The sequence below is a fragment of the Carassius carassius genome, chromosome 9 (assembly GCF_963082965.1).
Source record: "Carassius carassius chromosome 9, fCarCar2.1, whole genome shotgun sequence".
NCBI classification, from domain to species: Eukaryota; Metazoa; Chordata; class Actinopteri; order Cypriniformes; family Cyprinidae; genus Carassius; species Carassius carassius.
The window spans coordinates 24,938,073-24,962,183 of NC_081763.1; the positions used below are offsets into that span (position 1 = coordinate 24,938,073).

Genomic DNA, 24,111 nt, shown 5'->3' on the forward strand with positions numbered 1-24,111 from the left:
TCACTGCTTGTTTCAGTAGTGGTTTAACTGCACATCTGATTTGGCAGAAATCGGTCTTAAAATATTTATAATATTAAATAAATTCTTAAACGATTGTAGTCTGAAATGGAACAAATTCAAATAATAACTTACAAATTACAATAAAGACTATCCCAAACCCACTTTCTTTTAAAGGATCTTCTCAAGCACTTAATTCTTTTAAGACATTTTTATTCATTACCATATTATAAATGTTTCATCCTGACATTTTCGACATTCTCCCCCAAAAATATCAAAATGATTTTCAATTCAGAAATTCAGGTAACTGCATCAGTAACCAAAATGCTAATTGCATGAGATTACTGTCATGCAGTAACAAATCAAGCCACCATGTATGACTTATGAAATATCATCTTGTGGTGGACATGCCCTCTCACCTCTGCTTAGCTTGCAATGTTCCAGACTTCCTCCTCTCCTCCTCAAGCCGCCTGCGTGCCTCTTCCAGCTGGGTGAGGGGGTTGGGGGCTGGGTTGGGGGGCATGGTTGGATCTTGGATGAAGGGATGGGAAGGCTGCACATTGTTGCGGAGCTGGGCGGTAACCCAAGGGTGCACAGCCCCCGGTCGCTCCACCGAGCTGGGCCTCGACACCTCGTGACCCTGAACCTTCTTGGAGCCAGAGATGCTCCTATGAAATAACAGGGACCAAAATTAGCTTTTACATTATTAATTGTAAAAAATATCACTGTCTATCAATCCATCCATCTACCCATCTGTCTGTCTATCTATCTAGCATAACATACAACAAAACTCTTTGAACTGCTTGAATTGTTAGACACCTCTATTCCTATTACTGCACTAAGTAAGGGTTCCTACCCATAAGGGCTCTTCTTATAGCGTCCAGCTTCCTTCTCGCCCTCCATCATCCACTGCAGTATCTTCTGGTTCCTCTCTATATCATCATGGGGCAAGGGCTCTCGCATCTCAAAGTTTCGACCATCATCTCCTTTCCTGACTGGACGCTTTGACAGTGTGCTTCCTTTACTGCTACAATGAGACAGGAGAACATCAAAATCACTGAAGCGGTCCAGATAAATGCCTTCGCTAAATGTCTCCAAGTTACAAAAAGTCTGGTATCAGTACCATTTTTTTTTCTTTTTTAAAAGAAATAAATTTTTATTCCCCAAAGACATATTACAAAAGATTTATATTTAAAATAATTGCTGTTCTTTTCATCAAGGACTCCTAAAAAAAAAAAAGAAAAAAAAAAAAATTTCCCCAAATTAGTGTATTTACTGTATTTTAGATCAAATAAATGCAGCCTTGGTGAGCATAAAAGGCTTTTTCAAAAATGTTTTTAAAATCTTACGGATTCCGCACTTTTGAACAGTAGTGTACATATCTAACAAAACATGTCGAAGCCCATACCCATAAACCATGGGGTCCATGGCATTGGGGCCGACACTCATCCCATCTGCAAAGTTGCGTGTCTTGGATCCACAGTGGTGTTGCTCCATGTTCCAGGCGAATCCCCCGTGCATCCTCGTGGTGTCCACCTCCACCTGTTCTTTGGGCTTCCCTCCCGTGGCATGGTGTGTTTGGAGAATGTGTTTGTGATGGTACATGTTCGCTGCCTCACCCTTTGGGCCCAGCCGAGTCTGGTGCTTGCCTTGGACACCAGACAGCGGCAGCATCATCCCGGGAATCTTGCCCGCGGGAAGCCCGTCAGGCGAGCGGGACTTCGGAGAGTGGCGGCCCGTGCCCGGAGACTGACAACCAGGGGTTTTCATGACACGCTGCACATGCTCGTCCAGGATGCTCTCAGGGTTTTCCTCATGTGCGTCCCGTAGCTGCAATCCGTTGTAGCTCATTTCAGAGTAGCGACCACCAAAATGCTGCACATGGACCGCAGGAGGGATCCTGTGATTGGCTAGGGAGGGAGCGGTGGAGATGTCTGCATCATCACCTTCCTCTTCCTACAGGACATAAGAGATTATTGAATAATAACAAGATACTTAAATATTTAACTGCATCTGAAACGCTCTTATTCAATAAAGCAAAAACACATCTTCTAGTGAGTGAGTGAATGAGTCAAATTTGACAGGTGGAGCAAATCTACTGTAGAAAACAAAGGGATGTAGAAGCACTGTGCAGTAACATGTTTAAACCAGCAGAGGTCATACATTTATAGTTTTCCTAAGACTATTGATACACCTTTGTTATGGTCACACCAAAAACACACAATGACCTGAAAGAGCTATGAGGAAAAACCCCTTGGAGCTCAAAACATCACGTTAATATTCGTTTTAATAATGAAAACCCTTCTCGACAAGCAGATTCTAAATGATCTGACATGCCTGTTCTCTTGACAAGATTTTACTCGCGTATTTGTTGAGCCATTCTCTGATTTTGATTTGACAGGCAAAGAACACGGAGTTCTTTGATAATTTAGTTTCAGTAGGGTGACTCAATTGCCATTCAGTCACATTCTATATTGTTACTCGCAGACAATGAAAAAGCATAGTTTTTCTATGAAAGCAGTCATGACCTAAATCTAATTAAACTGTAACTGCATTCCCACCATATCTTTATTCTGAATAACACTCAGCATATTACACATTCAGGTTGTGTCACTAAAGGTTGGGGCATTTGCAGAAGTTCAAGTAATTCCGATCATTTCCCCCACAAAATGAATCATTTTGTGTGGATGTTTCAATCAATACCATTTTTAAGGAATAGTTTATTATGTTATTATATTCAGTTAGTTGTAATGCAGTGACATTGTTGCTTGTATTATGTTGATGTGGGCTAAACTATGCACAGTGTTCCGTAAACTGCCTTTGTGTATTCTCTTTGCTGCTAGTTACTGCAATTATTTTACATCAACGGATCTCGTGATCAGTCGACATGTCACTTTTCCACTTGACCCCTGAATAGCCATTTCAGCAACGAAGCATTAAATGAATCAAAATGGACAAGAAAGATTTATATTTTTACAAAGATTTTCAAAAAAATTCAGTTTTAAACTTTCTATTTTAAAAAAAAAGTATCAAGGCATCCAAATTTCATAAAATATTAGCATTTAATAACCGTTTTCTATATTAATACGATTTTATTTACAAGTATGATAATGTTTCCAAATAGAAAACAATTATTATAAACTAATATTTCAGAATATTTATCAAATAAATGGTGATAAAGAGACCTCTTCATCTATATTAATCTATATTATTTTATTATCTGTTAAAAGTGCGGTCACATTTTTCATTTATTTCCATCCAAATTCCTTATTTATCAAATTTTCCTTTTAATTTGGTCGTCTTCTCGTTATCATAACAGAGAAAGTCAATAAAGCTGAATCCAGAGCTGGTCATTTGTGTGCAATGCTTTGATTCTCTCTCCAGGTAGTGAAGTCCAAGGAGATAAGGAATTTGGAGGATTTGGCTTATGCAAAATTTTATTTTTACTGAACAGCTGTGTGGGTCAGCGCTCTGGATGATCTTTGATAGACCATGCCAAATAAAAAAAAGAAGAAAAAAAAAAGAGATGAGGTGGGAGACACAACACAAATCCAACCGCAATGCGCAAAGCAGCCAATATTCATGGCATCTACTCAACCTCTAAAAAAAAACTGAATTCTGTCTGAAAATGACTGAATAACGCCCAGAATGGAGATATTCGAGTTTATTCAGACTTGTCAGGGTTCAGTTGCTGGCAAAAACATGTTTAACTGTCAGACTCCATTCTGCTCAGTGGAGCAGAGATAGCAAGTGCTGTATATAGAAGACTGATCAGAACACTTAAAACAAGTTTGCTGAAAGCCGAGGCTCCGGTGAGAATATCAATTAGGAGACAAATGCCATTCCTCCTTCGGCTCTTAATAACTCAAAGTCACTGTTCTGTGCCGGAAGTTCCTCTTACAGGAGGCCAAACTACATAAATAATCTTCCTTGAGACTTAACACCTGGCTTTGAGTCGGGAAAGAGATTCCCATTTGCGGTGTGCGCAAGCATTTCTTCACGCCCCGGCTGACTTCAAACAAAGTCATTACACTGAGGCAGACTAGCAAGTAGCTCAATCTCAGCAGGAGATTCACCTGACACTGAACAGAAGGACGAAAGAAATGAGCAGTCCCCTTGATAAGACAGGAAGTCTTCAGAAAACATCCGACCGTCTCGAGACATCAGTGTTTGATAAAAGGGGAAACAAAACCAAAAAAAAAACCTTCTATGGCTGAAAATGGGGCAGTGAGGTGAGGATTGGGATGCACTCACCAGCCGAACCCTCTTGAGCCGCTCCTCCAGTTTCTCTTGCGCCTCACGTTCCCTCAGCACCCCCTCCAGCCTGCTGATGAGCTCCGCCGCAAACTTCTCCGGCTCAACGTGAATATCCTTTGGCATCCGGTTTGTGCGCTGATGGGAAGACCATGCGAGTCAGTACTCAAGGTAATACATGACAGTTTAAGACACAAAAGTGAAAACTGTTGCGCTGTTACTGTTGACTCAGAATGAGGGACTGGATGTAAAGGACAAAAACTATTTTATAAATACACTATTTTTCAAATGTTTTTTTTTTTTTTATCATTTCTGAAAGTCTTACGCTCACCAAGGCTCACATATTTGATTAAAAATACAGTAAAAACAGTAGTATTGTGAATAATAATTACAATCTAAAATAATGATCTTCTATTTTAATGTGTTCAAATGTAATTTATTCCTGGATAAACTAAACTCCTACACACGGTCTCCCTCTAGTGTACCATCAGTGACAGCACAATGATTCACGCTCCTAACAGAACCTTTAGAAAACTCCATCCAATTGAGAGAAAAAAGAAAAAACACAATCCACCTTCACACACTGAGCTTGCAACATGAGCCCAAAATTTACCACCAAGAGCTGAATATCAGATTATCACTCTTTATCCGAGCAGATTAGGTGGCTCAGGGGAAATGTGTATACACATCTTTATTATACTAGTTTTTGCAATCAAACCACCAGGACTCGAAACAACTTAAGTTCAGGAAATGTATTATTCCAGAAGTCTGGAAGGAGAAAAGAGATGGGGGAGGAGGACAGACACATGAAGAAATATAGTTGCAGGCAGTGCATGGACAGGCTCCAATAAGCCTTACAGGAGCCGTTAAAATTTTGATTACAGGGCCAAATGTGATCTGAAGTCTGTTTCAGGTCTCTTTGTTCTGGCCTTCTGTTTGCTTAAGATTCATCAGTCTCCTCCGCAGCCCACACAGCTACATGCCCAGTGGAACTGCAGAATCTGTCCAGTCTTGACAAGGCGTTTTGGTTCCTAACACTGCCTCCCTGCCGCAGACCACGCTTACAGAATATAAGAGAGCCTTTTAAACCTAACAGAGACAGAACGCATGAATGCAACCAAACGGGAAAAAAAAAACATCCAAGCGAGAGAGTGTTAAAAGTTTAGAACCATAAAAATAATGTCAACGTAATGTACCAGAAGAGAAAACCGGAGCAAAGTGGATTACACTTTCTAATAACAATTAAAAGTCAACAGTTCGTCAGAAAATGAAGATTCTTCACTTACTTAGTTCATGTTGTTCCAAACCCATATAAATGTTCTTTCTTCAGTTAAACAGAAATGCAGCCATTAGGCGAGATCGGGGTTTTTTCCCCATACAATGAATCTGAAGGGTTATCAGGGGCTGTCAAATGACAATTTAAAATATATTTAAAAAATAGAAAACAGTTGTTTTGAAATGTAACATTATGAAATATTACTGTATTTTAGATCATGCATGCAAAATTAAAGGTTCTGAGGTTTAGAGAGATCGGAAATCAACAAATGTCATCTGGCATCACTGATGTGCCATGTTTTGATGTGGCATAATTGGAATCAGTGAATAATACATTTTTAGTTTCACACAAAACTATCATAGTTCAGAAGACCTGTGCCGTATAAGTCACAACACAAAGTGCGGTTCTTTTTGTCATTTTAGCGCCTGACAGTCCCTGGACACAGCAAAACAAACTGCTACATCATTTAGTGTTCCATCAAATACAGAAAACCATACCAGTTTGGAACGACATGAGGTAAACTATGGCAGAACTTACATTTTCAGGTGACCTATCCCTTTAAGAAAGTTTGTACATCTGCATCTTGTCATTGGATAATCAGGTATTGGTGTGCACGCAAAAAAAAAACACAGTTAAAGATTCTCCAGTGCGTCACACGTGCATTCGAGCTGAAGTGTTCTCGCTGCCTCCACATCTTTCAGTCTCTATAGGATGAGTGAAAGGCCCTGCTGAGGGGAAGTGTATGTTTGCTCTGTTAAATTGGGCTCTATCTCAGAGGCTCCAATTATGCTGGAGCCGGTGCAGTGGGAAAGCCGAGCCATCAGAGGGGGAGGCTTCACATCTGCTGGGGCAGAGCAGGCAGAGCTGACGAGAGCATCAGGAACGCTTTAGACAGCACACTCACGCTCTCTCACTCTCCATCAGCTATTCGCCGGCACATGATCAAAGCTCCCCAGCCACCGCTGTGCATCTTAAGAATGCACATTCATTTTAGGGGCGATGGGAGAGACAAGGCAGGGGGAAGAAAAGAGAGAGGAAGAATGACAGGGAAAGACCAGAAGATGACGGACAGAGACCAGGCACAGAAAATAAAATAAAAAGAAGGAGTGGGGGGGGAGAGCAAGGGAGAGAGGAGTGATGGAAAGAAAGGTAGAGATACACACACACACACACACACACACACACTAAAGTAGTGTAAAGTCAACAAGGTGTTCTACAAACCCAAAGCATACTTACAGGAATATGAGGTAGTGGCACTCGCCCATTAACTTTGGCACTTTCGTGTATCTCATGTCGATGCGGCTTACGATATCTGTAAGGTGGGACTCCATCTCTGTAGGGAGGAGCATAACAAGACTTAACTTCTCTTTACACACCAATTCATACAGGTTTGGACCGATATGAGGGTGAGTAAACGATGACAACTTTCATTTTTGAACCAACTATCCCTAGCCATGCATAGTACCGTTTGTCTAATCTACATGAAATGCAGAAGCTGGCTCCTACATAACCAGTTGTATTTTGTGCTAGTTAGTAAACTCGTGCTGAAAAACATGTACTAAACATCAGGTAACGGAGCTTGCTAAATGTAAAATGTCACCTCACTTGACTTGAAATGTCAGTTCTATAGGGAACAAAATGGTGCTAATGCGTTGTAACATCGAATATCTGCATACAAGACAGTCCTTGTGTGTGAACAGACCTCAGACTGCAGAGCTAAAGTGATATGTTTTTGTTGTGGGACTGAAATTGTAAAAAAAAGAAGAAAAAAAAAGAAAATCCTTCCCACATCTGACTGATTCACTGGGGCAGCTTCAGAGCGAAGCATGTTTTGGGTCCTTCACTGACACATGCAGGGGAAGTCTTTAATCCCCCAGGGTCCTGCTGAGGACCCCCCTGCATCTGTGCCTGGCAAACGGCTGATAATGGCCTCTAATCTAGCCCACTTCAGACACATGTTTTGCCCTGACGTGCCTTTAATGTGTTTTTTTGTGCAACATGGATCACTCATGCCATCTCTAAACACTCCCTGTTGCTGCTTCTCTAGCGAAAACCATCTCTAGTCCAAATCCTCCCAAAAATCACTGAAAAATAACGGATTTCCTGTGAAACATGATGAAAATGTACATTTCATCTAAATTACAGTCAAGGTGTGGCTATGTCTACCGTCATTGCGTGAATTTTTCATGGGCGAAATCCATCCATTTCAATAAGAATACACACAATTAGAAATTTTGTGAGGGTGAAAGATTTCCCCATGCAGATTTTGCAACAGGTACAAATTGGTCACACAGATTCGAAGAACTGTGTGAGCTGTGCTTTATACATCACTACACCATTGACAATAGACCTTTTTTGACCCAGAAATGTCACTAATGTGACGACCATTGGCCGCATTAGCAGGTTTAAAAATACACATTTTAAAAAGCTTTACATTTAGAACCACTTCCACAAATCATTTCATATCACAATACGTCCTCCAGTTGACGACGTCCTTGTGTCGACCATTTAAAATTTGCATGAGGTGGAATCATTTTGGAAGCCATGAAACGAGTGAACAAATGTGATTACACCTAATGCCAAAATACCATTTATTCCATCTTTTTCTACATTTCATTTTCTGCTTCTTTCCGTAACCTGCCTGTGTACGGTACAACGTGAAGGCCATTTCCTTTGTTTTCAGAGAAAGTTAATTTGAAGGGAAACAAGTCAAAGCCTTCAAATTACAGCCTGCAGCGCCTCATACCTCCCAATTTGAAGCTCTATAATTAGCATAAGTAATGACATTTAGAAGCTTTCATTGGTGTGGATAATGAGCAGATGGTCCTCCTCAGAGGAGAGCAGATTTGTTTCTGTTCCCAGAGCATAGGAGCTAGGGGAAAATGGCACAAATTCTGCATGCACGAGACACTGCTCTGAGACCAGTCTCTGCTAACTGCTGCCAGCCTTGGCTTAAGACACGGCAATGACAAGTAATATTGAGCTTTGTCTGCGCGTCTTCCTCTCGACTGCTGAAATATCTGGGTTTCTGCAGAACCCGCTGCAAGTTTCTGCCAAACCGACTCAGGACAACATGGTGAAATTGAATCGCTTTAAGCCCTTGGATGGAACGTTCCACCAGCTCGCGGCTGTGAGGATGCTGTGTGTGTTTGTGTGTCTACAGATGTGTACGTACACACTGCTATCGGTCAGGGAGAGTGTGTCTGCATCACTGGACATGCTCTGCTGCTCGCTGTCGTTGGCACTGGTGGCGGGAGCCAGCGCGTAACCAGTGTTCACATAGTACGGGTTGATGGGCTCCCTCCATGAAGCGTGTCTGTTGATGAGAAATGAGACAGTGGAGATTCCGGTTAGACACGTGATTATGAAGACAATACAGGTCATTTCAGTGGAACAACACATTATATTCACTCATTACTAAGTAATAATGGCATTCGAGAGAACGCTCAGCTGATTGTAATCAGTTGATAATTCCTTTCAATGACTCGACTGTTGGTCTGTCAACTTGACCGGATCACATTTCAATACTGCACCCAGACACCAGTCTGATTTAAGACTTCAACATCACTTTAAACTGTAAGGGAAACAATTAACAGAGAAACTAATGTTACCAACCTCAACAAAATGAAAAGGCAGGTAATGTAATTATAAATAATTAAATAACCATTATTTAGAAAGTAAATGAAAACATTGCTAATTATATAAATAAAAGGAATGAATGATTAAAAAATAATGATGAATACACAACTATCAATCATGAACAATAATGAAAGCTCTCACGTCAAGTTTCATTACACCAATGAGTTTAAATGAATAATTTAATTTTTTGCTCATAGGACTATGCATGCTAATATGGATATTCTGTGTATGCCTACTTGCTCTTTTTAGGCCTATTAAAATTCATGCTTATTTTTTATAAAATATACCATAGCTGTGGTCTAGATTGTCATATTGTTGGTTAATTGATAATTAGGATATGTTAAAAGTGACTGAACAGAGAGCTTACAAATAATTGGTTCTGAGAGAGAGAGAGAATAAAAATGAGGATTGGCATTTGACTATTGAGATGACAAGACAAAAGTGTATCACCGTAAAAACCTGACTGGAGCAACATAATACAATTGTAATTACAAAATTACTAAACTAACAGGTCATAAAGATAACACTGCACCCTACCTGCTCAGTCTTATTATTGTATATAAAACCCTTTTAAAAAAAGGACCTGTCTTCTATTCATGACAGCACACACCTCATCAAGGGTTTCGTCATATAATTAACCTTTAACATTTTCAAAATGAGCTTTCGGCTGGGTGGAGGCAAAACACAGACAAATTCTCATAAAAACAAATTATCTTGCAATTAGTCAATCCCGACAAAGAACAAAAACATACCACACAGTTGAGGACACCATCTTGTCATGCGAAAACTGCAACAAGAATGAGTGTAACACTGCTTAAATGGTCTTAAAATATGATTGGGTTAATGCCTTTTCACCAAGCTAGCATTCTCTTGAAATTGTGCCGTATGCTGCCTTAATGACTTATTCCCTGACAAGTGGTTTATTTAACTGCTGAAAATTGAGATGTAAATGTAAATTTACTATCAAATTAATTAGAAAACAGAAAAAAAAATCAGATCACCCAAAAAGAAAACTATTTACGCTCAAAATGACCTTAATCAGTTCCTTAATATAGTTACTTTTATATACAACAATTTGAAACCGACTCTGGGAAACTTTTTAAAAGTAGTACATAGTCCTGCACTTTATAACACTATTTAATCTTCTGAACCTTTTACTTTTCACATTTACTTCGGCAGATGCTTTTATCCAAAGTGACTTGCGCTACATTGAAGGTGCACATTTCATCATGTTCATGCGCTCCCTGGGAATCAAACCCAGGAGTGTGGAGCTGTTAGCACCATGTTCTGCTGTGTGAGCTACAAGACACCATTCCATTAGCTTTATGTGATGTGGGAAAAAAATTAAGATTATAAATAAATATTAATAAAAAAATAAAACCCACCAACCCACCCTTTGTCAAGATCAGAAATGGATAACAAATGAACTTCTCATGTTTTAATTTGACCAAACATGGGCACAAAAAAAGAAAAAAAAGCTACATTTTTTTTATATATCAATCAATTTGAATGTTTATATAGAGGTCTGTGATTTCAGCAATGCAGAAAACAAGGAACTTCAGAAAAAATAGGGTAGTACACTTAAAGGGTTAGTTCACCCAAAAATCTAAATTATGTCATTAATGACTAAATGATGTTTTTCTTACCTTTCTGGACATGGACAGTATACCGTGCACACAGTTTTAATGGTTTTTGGGTGGACTAACCCTTTAACCTAATCATTATATGTATGGACTAGTGTCCGTGAATATTAATCTTAACGTAATATATTACTAATGTATTTCTCAAAAAATGTAACATTACAGTTTAGAAAATATAAAATATTTCACAGGACAATTATTGATTTTGAAAAAAAAAAAAAACATTTCATAGGGCCATAGTTATATCAGCTAAAATAATTAAAATAATTTAATTATTAATGTTATAATATTCCTATATTTAGTAATATTTTCTCTCACAACGTTTACTTGATACTTTAATTCTATATGCCATTTAGTTAAGTTTAATTTGTTATTATCTACATTTAAAATTTTCAATAAGTGTACAAAAGCACAGTACTGTTTGCTGTGGTTTTGAAAATGTCTTCAAGAATACGAATTTCCATTTCCTCTTCCCCATTTTAATATTAATGTCTGCGTTCTCCTCTTCCCTCAGACTGAATTTACCCAGCTAACATATATCATGCTAACTGAGGCATGTAACAGAATCCAGGATGGCCAATATGAGCATAACACAGAGATGATGAAAACAAGGGCAACGTAACAAGGTAGTCAACCTTGCGATACAGATTCCTTCCTGGAAGAACAGGTATGACACAAATTGAAATGCTTCCACAATTATTCATTACTGCACACATGTAATTTTCGAGCAAGTACAAAAGGTTGCAGGCAGTGTTTTGAAGTATGAGTTTAAAATATGGTATTCTCACTGTGTTTATTCGAGGCTTATTTATTGTGTGACACTTGGGAACAGCTAAGCACTGCTTGAACCTTTCAGAGACCGAGACAGAAGCATCTCTTTATGACCAGGGACAGAAAGAAACAGACAGCAGCAGATAGAACGAGAAAAATAGAGAATACGAGAGAGGAGGGGGGAGAAGAGAGAGAGACCCGAGCTCTCTGCAATCTCCAGTGATTATCCCTCACTCTCAACCCATCCACGGTCTTCTAATGATTCAAGCAGCAGCCATGTCAATATTCACCGTATAAGAGAATACCCAGAAGCCTTCAGAGACGATCCCGAGCCTTCAGCAGCTCTCTCCACATGCCCAGCATTCCCAATTCCATTTGATTCTTCACAAAACAAAGGCTGCAAAACAGGCAGGGGGCATCTGGAATCTCTGAATCATTACTGCGATTCAAAACGAATCGATCTGCTTCTCTTCTCCCCAATAACATACACATGCCAACATCCAACTGAGCTAACACAATTACTGTGACATCTGTTAAATAAAGAAAGCAAGCCCTCACTAAAAAAATTAAATAAAAAGCACAAGCAGATTAGGATTTAACTGGCTCCCTTGCAGCCTATTACCACTTAAGAATCTTTGCATCCAAAGCAACTCTACTGAAACAAAAACATGATCGGCAAGGAGCCATTACCTAGATACAGGATACGTTGCTGTGCCCGAGATTTGTGCACCTCCACACATTTCATCATAATTATGAGCTCTTTGTCATCCCGTTTTGCATGTGATCACAGCTGGCTCCAGACTCCTTCAGATTAAACACTCAAAGCGACTTCTGCGCTCAAGAGCACAGGTAAAAGAGATTCAGATTACACTTTACCTCTAACAGAGCCACGTATCACAAATCAAAGAGAAATCACTGACCGGCTACCGAACAACTATCGTTATCATGTCATATAGGATCATACGGTCATACTCGACATATAAAATAATGTACAAAGAAATCCATACTCAATGCGTACATAAACACATGAACACACCGTGAAGAGTTCTTGACATTCCCCTTTGCCATTTTATCTTGACTAGGGATGCACCGGTTGACCGGCCATAAATCGTAACCGGACGGTTTTTGATTAAAATACATTAGCGGCAATCGGCCAGTTTTTGGTCTTTTTTCGGCCGATTTTTTTCAGAAGTGCGCTCGCGTGCACAGAATACATTGTAATGGTTCGCTATGTCATTTGTGTGGAAGTATTTTGAAATCTGTGCGCAGGACACGGGCAGCCGTTCAGCACTGGAAATGCAGAGCTTCATGTCTGAGGCACAGATAGCAGGAAGCGAACAGCCGTTGTTGTACTGGCGCACAAATAAGAGCCTTTCCTGCGCGCACTAAAGCTGTACCGGTCCGCGCTCTGAACACGAGTAGACCATGAAGAGATGTTCAGATCAACTTCTCACGTGTTGGATGAGAAATGAAATGGACTAAACTGTGACAAAACTGAAATGTTTTGTTTTTTTTGTAAAGTAGAACTTGCATACACGTTTGAAAAGCCAGAAGTAAACGTCAGCTCTGCATTAGGATGATTATTTTTATTTTACCTTGAAATTACATCGACTTAATTTGATGTAAAAATCACCTGCTGTAGCACACTCAAAAAAAAAGTGTTTCATTCATCCAATTAAATTTTATTAGGGTAATGATTCACATCTATATTTTTTTTACTTGAGACAATACATTTATTTTTCATTGGCTCAAGTAAAAAAATATACATGTGAATCATTACCCTATTTTTTTTTTTTATTATTATTGGATGAATGAAATACTTTTTGCATCTTTGTTTTATTCGCACCAACATTGGAATAATGTATTTATATAGCATACTTTTATTTAGTCTCGCTGGTAAAGACTTTTTTAATTTAAAAGCCAATTTAATAACTAAAACAAATACTGAACGCTGATTAAGAAACATCTTATTGAATGTGTGTTGATTGTAGGGCTGGGCGATATATCGAATATTAGCGATACTATCGGAATAATTTTGACGACGATGTACAATTTGAATATATCGGGAATATCGAATATTTCAAATTCAAGCATACTTTCCCAAAAGAACGCGCCGAATGTCCAAAAAAGGAACCTGTAACTGCTGACTGCTCTAGGCCCCTCTACTACGAGAGCTGTAATGATAGCGGTTGCCAGATAACAAGAGTTTAAATCTCCCAATCAGAGCTCCACTGTTACAAGGATACATTTTCTTCCCGGTGTTTGCTTATTTTAAGCAATCTGGCAACCATGCGCACGTGCTCACTCCTCATTGCGGAAGAGCTGCCGACGATAATCTGAAAACACTAACAAGCTGGAATTGAGCGATCTAATGAAAGCGTCGTTCAGCCGGTCTGTGTTCTGTCGTGAGATCTCAACTGTATTGTTTGCATTTGTGATCGCAAAATAAATGCACTTACTCGACCGCTGATGTTTGAATAGAGAAACATAGGCTATGGCCATTTGGAATTACTATTGAGGAATTTCACTGATATGTTTACCAGTTTCCATAATATAGACAGAGAGAATGCAAAAGTCTTTGGTATTCATTTATATATATTTATATATAAGAAATAGCTATGTGCTTCAGCAACTAGCTCCCCATCTAAGAGGGTTTTTAGTGTCAGTAGGAACATAGTTTCATGCCACAGAGCTTCTCTGAAAGTTGACAGACTTGTGTTCTTAGCTTAAAAACTTGTTAAAAAATTAAAATAAAATACTTATCCCAGTTGCATAGTTTAAATTGTGAATTGCATGCACTAAAAAGTTGACAGAATGCACTTTCTGTAACTGTTACTTAATTTGCACTGCTTCAGTTACATATAGGCCTACATATATTCATTTAATAAAAAGCAGATCTCTTGGTCTGGATTTTTTAACTGCCTAAATTAGCTGTTTAATCTAAATGTTTTTTTCTTTTTTTTAATGGGCAAAATAAAATCATGTTTTATTTTTTATTATTTAAATGCAAACATATCGAGATATATATCGAATATCGTAAAAAATTTGACAATATCGAGATATCATTTTTTTTTGTATATCGCCCAGCCCTAGTTGATTGTGTTGTTTGGATTGTAGAACTATGCAATTGTTGCCTTTAATTTCACATGGTTACAGTTAATCTTTTAATTTAAGGCCAGTTCTCTGTAGTTTCAACAAAATTCAAAAACAAAAGCTAATTGCTGATGTCTGTACCATCGATGTTTGTATTGAATTTAGGCTTCTTACTGTGCAGTTACTGTCGTTAATTTCAGATGGTTACGCGGTTATTGTTTTCAATAGCCAAAAGCCAGTTTGGCCTATTAAATACCAAATAAACATTTTGTTTATGCACATTTTCATTTTTCTTGTTTGTTGCTTAAAGATAATAAAAAAAATTAAAAATAAAATCGAAAATCGGCCAGTTTGCTTGTAAAAAAAGAAATCGGTATCGGAATCGGCCATGAAAAATCATGATCGTGCATCCCTAATCTTGACATAAGTTATGTAAACACAGTAAATTCAGTCTTAACACAAAAACCTAGTCTCAACGTCAGACGTCACGCCCACGGACCGATGCTCTAGTGAGCATAACTCCAAAAAAAAATTTCCAAAAAATGTTATGGACCACAAACTTTTGGATGGTAGTCTAAGCAATAAATAGGTCATATTACAATTTGGTATTTTTCCTAAAATGTAAAAGCTCATTGAATTTAGAACAACAATGCACAGTATAAACGTTTGAGAACACAGTATTGGATTTCCTTATGAGAACTAGACTGCGTTTACACTAGTGTGTTTTTATTTTACGTCCACACTACACAACCTAAAAAGCAGGTCACATGACCATTCAAGCAGGTACGACAATGTGCATGATGTCATTGCTTAGACTGCCCTCAAGGATACGCAGATCGAATGTTTTCAAAAGTATACGTTAACACTGAAACACATCCCCGTAGTTTTCAAACTAAAACAAGGTCTGAAGCGTTTTCAAAAGTCTGTTTTCTAGAGTCAAAAACACTGGGGGAAATGTGAAAACGATAGGCGTAACCGTAGCAAAGGTTTTGCATTTTAATAAGAAAATGCACTAGTTTTAACATAGCCTTAGATTTAACAGTGTTCTTTAGAGTGTTTGTTAAGATTAACTTGATGGCCAATGATATTCATGTACAAGTAAATATTTAAGGGGAAATTCTGACAACTATCAAATAATCTGAAATTATTTCTAGACTTAACGATACACATTACAGGCCATCACTGTGGCCTTATTACCAAACTAACTGGCAGTACATTACCATACTGAGTATTCCCTCACTTCCTTTTTTTGCCAGCAATTCAAAGACATATGACTCCTGCAAAATTTACATGCATGAAACCCTACAGCATTTACCTAAAAGGCTATTTAAAAAATAAATGTGATGTCTTTCTGTAATTCCAGCCAAATACTTCATGTAGTCCTAATGAAAAAATCATTTTAACACAGCCGCACAAATGCATCGCTCCCGCTAATTAAAAACACATCAGGTCCAGAGGCAATGGAACATACACTAAGCTGGGTGGAGAATGGAGGGTGTTTCTGCAGTTTAATAATATCAATTTTTTGTGTTAAAGCTTGTTAAAAGAAGTACCCTTTAACAACATTCAAAAATTAAAATGCTATGTAAAGCCCTAAACATAAACTGTTGGGAGAAGATGCGAGTCAAAAGGAGGAAAGGAAGAAGATGCTGCAAAACAATCTTAAAGAGAGGCACATTTCCTTTCAGAACACTCCTGGGGATGTTTCTCAACTTTATACCTCACCTGAACATCTAAAGCGCTGAGGTTTTGGACAGAACAAGGTTACTGCACCATCAACAGATGTCAAGGTTTGTCTCAGACAGTTGAGAGAAAACTGGGTCAACTTCTAGGGGTAGATTTACGCAATTTTCAATCTCTTTGCGGGAGGAGTGCCAGCAGTGAGCACAGTGCAGTTGAGCACATCAGAGCAGCGGAGCACAAGGTATGCTTGAGCATTTTACAGAGGCTAAATCAGGCTCTGTAAATCCTCCTCCTGCTCCTCCATGCCTGCTTAGAATTTAAGCTTTAGCAATAACATGAAAAACATGTTGTACAAATTAGGGCTGTGCGATATGGACAAAAAACCTATCAAGATTTTTTTATCAATTTTGCGATTTCGATTTTAATCACGATTTTGACACACACAGGCATGCTTTACAGTCATAAATGTATTCAGTATAAATTTGAAACATATTTCCAAAAGAAAACCAATGAGAGCTTTATCAAAAAGTTGTAACATGTCTCTAGAACAGACTTAAGTCAAAATAATCACTAAGTAAAGATGTCAAACAAAATCTAGACATACGGCAAACAATTATAATAAAAAAATAAAAATAAAACCCGTGTTCAGGGATGTTTATTTTTTATTTATTTTTTTTGCCATGCATTGGTCATAAAGCTCACTGTAGCGGTGCCTCAGGTGTTATATGATATGCCCAATATATTTATTGCCCAAGGTTCACACATACTTCGTCTGCAGTGCGTATACAGTAAGTTACGTGTACGCGGTTCAGAAGCAGCAACGAGAGCGCATTATTGTAACGCGAAAGCACATTAAAATAATGCACGAGCACGAATGTATCCGCTCGCACGCAGATTTCCTTTGCTCTGTTAACAAAACCATACGCGGGTGCTCAGATCATAGACTGTATAAGGCTCAGATACACGCTGCCTTACAACGTGTCTCCTCTCACTCAAACTGTGTCCTGTGCACTCACAACTCTCTCTGTGCTCATATTAAATCTTTTCGCACCTTTCTATTTATAACCTTTTCTGTTCTCATCTTTTACCGCGTTCAGTGTGAACATTCTGATCCGTTAACATGGGTTTGAAAAAAAAGGCTACACATCACAGACAGTGTGTGTGAACCTGGCATATAACCAGTCTGCTCTGTTTTCGCCTGCATCCTGATTGGTTCAGAACATACTGTGGGAGGTTGGTGCTGCGGAAAGTCGTGCTATAAAGCGATTTAGAAATCGCGCACACTCAAATCGCGATTTTATTTCGATTAATCACACAGCCCTAGTACAAATGCAGAAATTCACATGAAGTAGGGTTTATTATTAATAACGATTATTCTATCCTGCTGAAAAAAAAAACTACTAAAAACGGCCTAAACTAAGCTAGTTTTAGCTGGTTGTTCCAGCTGGTCTCTCAGCCTGATCAGCTAAGGAAGTGGTCAAAACCCCTATAAAACCTTCTGACCAGCAAAGACCGGGCTGGATGACCAACTAAAATCAGTCAACCAGCTTAGGCTGGCTTTAGGGTTTATTTTATTTTATTTTTTTTCAGCAAGAAAATGCAATAACATTTCATGTGTCCTTTAACCCCCACTGACTTCATTTAACCAACTATGATAATACAAAACGCATGGTTTTGGTTAGTGTTTTGTCATCTGTATTCACATTACATTTTCTAAGTGACAATTTGTTCTCAAATGGGAAAAAGCCACTCAGATCGCACAGTAAATTTGCTCAAAGATCGTTAATACACACTGAAAACTAACATTGCCATGCCATTTTCAACACAAAAACTGGTAAAAACTTTAGAAACCCTTAATATAAATGCCCAAAATTCCAATTTATGTTCATTTTTCCAAGAGCAGTTATTCCTTAAACACAACAGATCCATTATTGAAACTCAGTGAAAGTTTGATCATGGCACATTTGGTAACACAAACAGTACAAATGGCTTGTGAAAAAACACACATTGTCTATATGACAATTTCATGCAAGCAGAATATCGCTGTGGAGAGATAACTAAAATCGTATGTTTTCATATCATCATCATCAGCACCTATTCCGCCATTAGGGAGCGCGCAGATTTAACAAATTAAAATACCGGACAGAAAGTGTATCTTTAAAGGAGAAAAGCTCTGTTTTGGGGCTTAAAGCTCTTCACATCTGGCAACCACAAGCATGGACGCTAGTGAAAACTTGTTAGCAATGCAAGATAATGCAAATGCCAAATTAAAAAGACGTTTCAGGATAAATAACGAGCCGGCCAATATCATAACGATTATTTTTTTATTAATTGAGAAAGGTGGATATCGTGATCGAGTTAAAAATATGATTAATCATGCAGCCCTAACATGAAGTAAACAATTGTTCAGACTCTGCTTTTAATTTGGATGTCCTGCATTCAAAGGCGCTGTTAAAATGCCATTTCAAATTAATGTTCAAGTTGTATCACAGCTGTAAATGGGTAATAAGAAAAACTGTTCATTCTGATTGTGATTATTGACAAACTATTGATATTGCCGTTTTACTGTATCTTTTAGCCTAAGTTTTATAAAAGTAATAGGCTACTCACTAAGGGGTGTAAGAAAATATTGATACTCACATCGCGATATTTTGTTTGGCGATACTGTATTGATTCTCAAAAACGGAATATCGATATTTAAAAAATAAAATTGAATCAAAAGATTGATGCCAGTGGTTTCATTTTGAGTTTATACGCCCACCTAGCTCGACAGCAGTGTCAGCAGCGGAAATCCACCTGTCACTCAAATGGCCACGCCCTTAATTATGCAGAACTTTAAGGCTTAATATAATTTAAAAAAGATGAGTTATAAAAGAAATTCACCCCCCTCACAGTTGTCATGAAGGACAAAATTAGCTATAGACTGTTTTATCGGGCGTACGCGCCTGGCCCTAAGTTAACTTCCTGTCTGTGTTGTGTATATTGGTCTGGCTGCGGTGCCTTCTACAAATGCAGTTAAAGTCAAGGTGATGAGTAGACTGAAGTTGGGCCCAGGTGGTTGTGCTGTGGGATGTGTTTCCCATACATTTATTTATTTTTGTAGACTCGCCACGATTTTAAAACTGATTGATTTTCAAAAAGGCTTCGTTGAATAAACATGAGTAACGTTACGTACTGCACGTTTAATAATAATTATAATAATTCCTTACATTTATGTGTTTAAATATCAAAACGAGTCACGGGTGATTTTATATCACTATTTCTGAAGGAAGACTTGCATGTTATATGCCTGATAACGCAGCATTTGTGAGCGTAGCTCTGCTTTGTTCACAGCTGTTACTGGGGAAACCTCTATTTCTCGCGCTTTATGCATCTCCTGCTCTGAAATAATTAATTTGAATTTTCATTAAGTCCACCTGATTTACGCAGCAAACATATTTTGTTTGTCATCAAAAAAAAATATCTACTCTAGAGGGACTTGGCTATTGTTATTGATTCTATTTGGAAGTCTACTGGAAGTTAAGTTAGGGCCATAAAAGCGCGCATGTGCAGTAACGTTTCTTTATGTTGTTGCCGTTGAAACCGTCTATATAGACCAAACTCATTTTTTGCACCAGGCTGTAAACATGTTTTTTTCTGCTGTGAAGTTGGCCATTTTAACATGGGAATCTATGGGATTGACTCCCTTTTGCAGCAAGCCTCAAGTGGTCAGTCGATGAATTGCAGTTTTATTTACTTCCTTGTTGGCTTCACAATAGAGAGCGGGAGGTTGCCGCTCAGTTGTAACGGAGATCGCAGCTGATGGTTGCTTAGCAACGACAGACGCCTCAGGAGCACAACTGCCGAGCGCTTTGGAAAGGAGAAAGCGGGGCGCCTAGCATTTTAGGCGTGACATGTGAACTGCCCCTAACATGGTATGCGGCAGTCACGAGAGTTTAGTTCATTCTCAATGGGAGACATGCGAAAATTGGCTAAAAACGGATGGTTTCACAGGTGACGCAGAGGCGGAGCGGAAGCGGTGCTCACGCGCCCAAAATGCTGCTGCTTCCACGGCAAGATGCTCCGCGGCAGGCGCCGCCAAAAAATACAAATATTTTACTTTTTTTTGGTGAGCGGCAGCGGCAGTGAACATTAAATGTTCACCAATCATTGAACATTTAACTGAACTGCCTATTGGAAAAATAGAGAAGAACATTGTTAAGTATAATAGATTTCCCTTTCCATTGTATGTCACAATTGTGAACTTAAACTATGAACCAAAGCAGGGTCTAAAACATATGGTATTTTTATAAAAGACATTTTATACATATGCATTTAATAAAAGGATCCAAGCACTTTAATTTCCCCCCCTTTACTCGTACTGCACAAAAAGTGGTTCTATATCGTTGAATGTTACAGGGTCTGATTATTACAAATGCAGATACCACTGTGTTCTGGTTAAATAATTTGTATTTATTTATTGCTAAGGTTTGCATATGGTGGTGTGTTCTTGATGACAGCTTTCCTAAAAAATATATCCCATTCCTAAAATAAGAAATATCCAAATATATTGCCTTGCTTACAATATCGTAATGTATCGCAACATATCGTATTAACCCCTGTATCGTAATACGTAACATATTGCCAGATTCTTGCTTATACACAGCCCTAAAACACAGCCCTACTTTTCACAGTAAATGTATTTACATCAGTGTTTCTCAGTCAGGGGATTCAGGAAACATCTAAGGGGGCCTGCAGATGACTTACAATTATTTAATATGAAAAAATATTCAATTAACAAATTTCTCAAAATCAAAATTTCTTGTTTAATTCACTTCAATGTCTTAAATGGGGACTTTTTTTTTGTTACTTAATTCTTAACCAGTCAATTACAAACAACAAGTAAAATCATGGGGCCTTTCAATTTAACACTGGGGGTCCTGAAGTAAAAAATTTGAGAACCAGACACAAACATTAAAGGACCACTCAGACCAAAGCCCAATTTAAACTTCTGTATCGAACCTACGCCGTAGCCTTATGTGCACCCCTCCAAAAAACTGCAGAAGTATATAATCAGTCTTAAAAAAAAAAAAAAACAACAACCAAAAAAACACCAATCCAGTTTTTTCCAAGAGATAGCTCAGCAAAAAATGAAGATTCTGTCAGTATTTACTCACCCTCACATTATTCAAAACCTGTGTCACTTACTTTCATCTATAGCTCACAAAAGAGGATTTTGTTTCAACAAACAATTTGGTTACCATTAGCTTCCATTAAACACAGAGACATTTCATAAAATATCTTCTATGTTGCACAGAAGTAGTAATTCATGCAGGTTTGGAATGATATAGGAGGCTGATTAAATTATATAAATTTTATTTTTGAGTAGACTATCAAGTTGGACTAACAAAGATGGAAAATTTGACACGCATCCAAACCTTCACATATTCGATAATGCATTGCATAGTATATACGTGGACAGATAACGCTCGCTGCTTGACTGAAAAAAAAAACCTGCTATAGCTATAGCTTTATAACAGCACATGTAAAAGTAAAAAGAGATTTTACCATGGAAAAATTATATGAACACCTCAAACCTGGAGTGGCTTATTGCTTTGATATGTCATTGTGAAAGCACCTGTCCATATTTGCTTTTAAATCTAGGATGGAAAGCTTTGTAATCTTAAGAAGAGGCTGTTTAAAGGCCCACATGCACCACTTTCTATTCCAGCAGGACAAGGATTAAAGTATTTAGCAGTTGCATCTCTAAATCCCATTTTGCTCATATGGAGGGACTAAAGGCTCTGATGCATCAAGTGATTTGCTGTAAATTTCACAGCATGGCTTAAAAACCACGTCTCTCCAGAAAAAGCAATGCCGCAGCGACGTGCGATATGTGCACTAAAAGAGCACAATAGGCCATCACGACCAGTGGCGAGGAATGTCTCAGGAATGTCTAAGCACAAAAAATTCATTACAAAACACAATACCTGAAGCATACATTCCAATACGCTCGCTAGCCACGCAAACCACAGGTGGTATGAGATAGAGATCTGAACAGATTCAGAAACACACCGTATCTCTACAAAGCTGTGGGCTTCAAAGTGCATTAGATCAGATGCACAAAACGTCCCTGAACGCAACTGTTCAATCTATACCCCAAAACTTTTTGGAGTGTGCGCATTCTTTCTTTCGCACAAAATATTCAATGCAGTTTTTTCCTTTGTGCACATTCTAAAGAGAATCCATGTTGTGGTTTTCCTGAAGAAACCTTTATTCTGCTGCAAAGCCTGCCATTCAAGAGACACCTGCATGGAGAACACAAAGAGTACCCACTTGCAGCAACTCGCAGTAGGCAAAGACAACGCTGCGACCCACTATCTGTCTTGCTACCTCAGTCGCAGCTACTTAGAGGATTCTGCCTATACTGCATTCTTCTCATCTCCTGTGGAAAGCTGTGCTTAACTCCAATTCCCTTTTTATCTTTTCCTTCTGACTGCGCTTGCAACGTGAGGGGGAAGGGGGACGGAAGAAGGGAGAGAAGCTTTGAAAAGCTGCAGGGATTTACCTGTATTCCCGGTTGTCCTGATATCTCTTACTGTTGGCCACCCGCTGAGGCACGGTTTCCATGAGCAGCTTCTGGGTCAGCCTGTTGCTGGGAGTGGAGTCACTTTCATGGTTCTGCTCCTGTTCCTGGTCGCACCGCCATTCCTCGTCTTCGTTCAGAGTTGGCAAGTAGCCTGGCAGGGCTTTGCCGTTGCCTGACACCGAGCTCTGGTCACAGAATAGTTTGGGACTCTCTCCGCCCGTCCTGGTGTATTCCAAGTATATGTCGGACTTTAAAAACAAAGGGTAGGTGTTTTCTTCCATCATAGTCTGAATTTCGGTTTGCGCCTGGTCGAACATGGCAGGATCGATGTGAAGCTTCATCACGCAGTCCCTGATGAAGCTCTTGGTGGCCGGTTTGATCTGCCTGGACACGATTCCATTGTTATCCAAGATGTATTTTTTGTAAATGGCTTTCGCGAGTTTCAGCATCTTTTCATTGCCTTCGTTGGCCTCCTGCTTGCGGAAGCCGCTGCAGGCGAACCAGAAGTCCAGCATGTCGGCACACTCCTCCTGCTTGAGGAAAGTCCTGAACAAGTGGATGCCATCTTGGTCATCTAAAAGCGAGTGCAAGGACTCCGCCCATTTCAGGTAGGGTGGCGTCGGGGAAGCGCTACCCTCGGGCTCATAGCCCAGATCCAGGTCGGGTCTTCTGGGCGTAGCTATGGAGGTCTCGTTCTTGAGGCTCTCGCTCTTAGACGAGTAAAAACTGTGGCCATATTGCCGTCCATCTCTGGACACCAGATCGCCCTCTTCCCCGGGAACCGGGGGTCTGGGGGCATCCTCAGTGAAGCTGCCGCCCACATCTGGCAGATAACGGCCCGTCTCGTTTATGCTCATGCTCACACTGTCCCTGCACCCTGTCCCAGTACAGCCCACAAGGCAGAAAGTTTATATCCAGGCTTCTATTAATGCCACTGCAAAAGAATTCCTCCTATAAGAGAAGAGAGAAAGGGCATGGAAAAACATTCAGAAATGCTTGAAACGATGATGCAGTGTAAAAACAGTGTAAAACCATGTATAAAGCAGTGCTGATCAGTTCAAGAACCAAATATCTGATGCAAACACTTTTACCTGAATGTGGGTGTAACATTTCATAAACAGAATATCCATGAGAAAATAACATTACATAGAGGACAACAGTGTCACTAACTACTCGAATTGATTTCATAT

General features: G+C 39.0%; 1 protein-coding gene across 5 annotated transcripts in view; it reads right to left on the bottom strand.

Annotated features, from left to right (window-relative positions):
- Positions 1–24,111, bottom strand: part of LOC132149387 (axin-1-like) — a 33,499-nt gene that overhangs the window by 4,456 nt on the left and 4,932 nt on the right. For 4 of the 5 annotated variants that reach the window (XM_059558576.1, XM_059558574.1, XM_059558578.1 and 1 more), the window contains exons 2-8: positions 22,901–23,872; positions 8,703–8,843; positions 6,764–6,860; positions 4,252–4,389; positions 1,406–1,953; positions 854–1,024; positions 417–665 (exon numbers count right to left, since the gene is read on the bottom strand). In XM_059558576.1, coding sequence (XP_059414559.1) covers positions 417–665; positions 854–1,024; positions 1,406–1,953; positions 4,252–4,389; positions 6,764–6,860; positions 8,703–8,843; positions 22,901–23,778 — 2,222 coding nt within the window. In that variant the 5' untranslated portion in view covers positions 23,779–23,872. The remainder of the gene's footprint in view (positions 1–416; positions 666–853; positions 1,025–1,405; positions 1,954–4,251; positions 4,390–6,763; positions 6,861–8,702; positions 8,844–22,900; positions 23,873–24,111) is intronic. The other variant, XM_059558577.1, reaches the window with a different exon arrangement.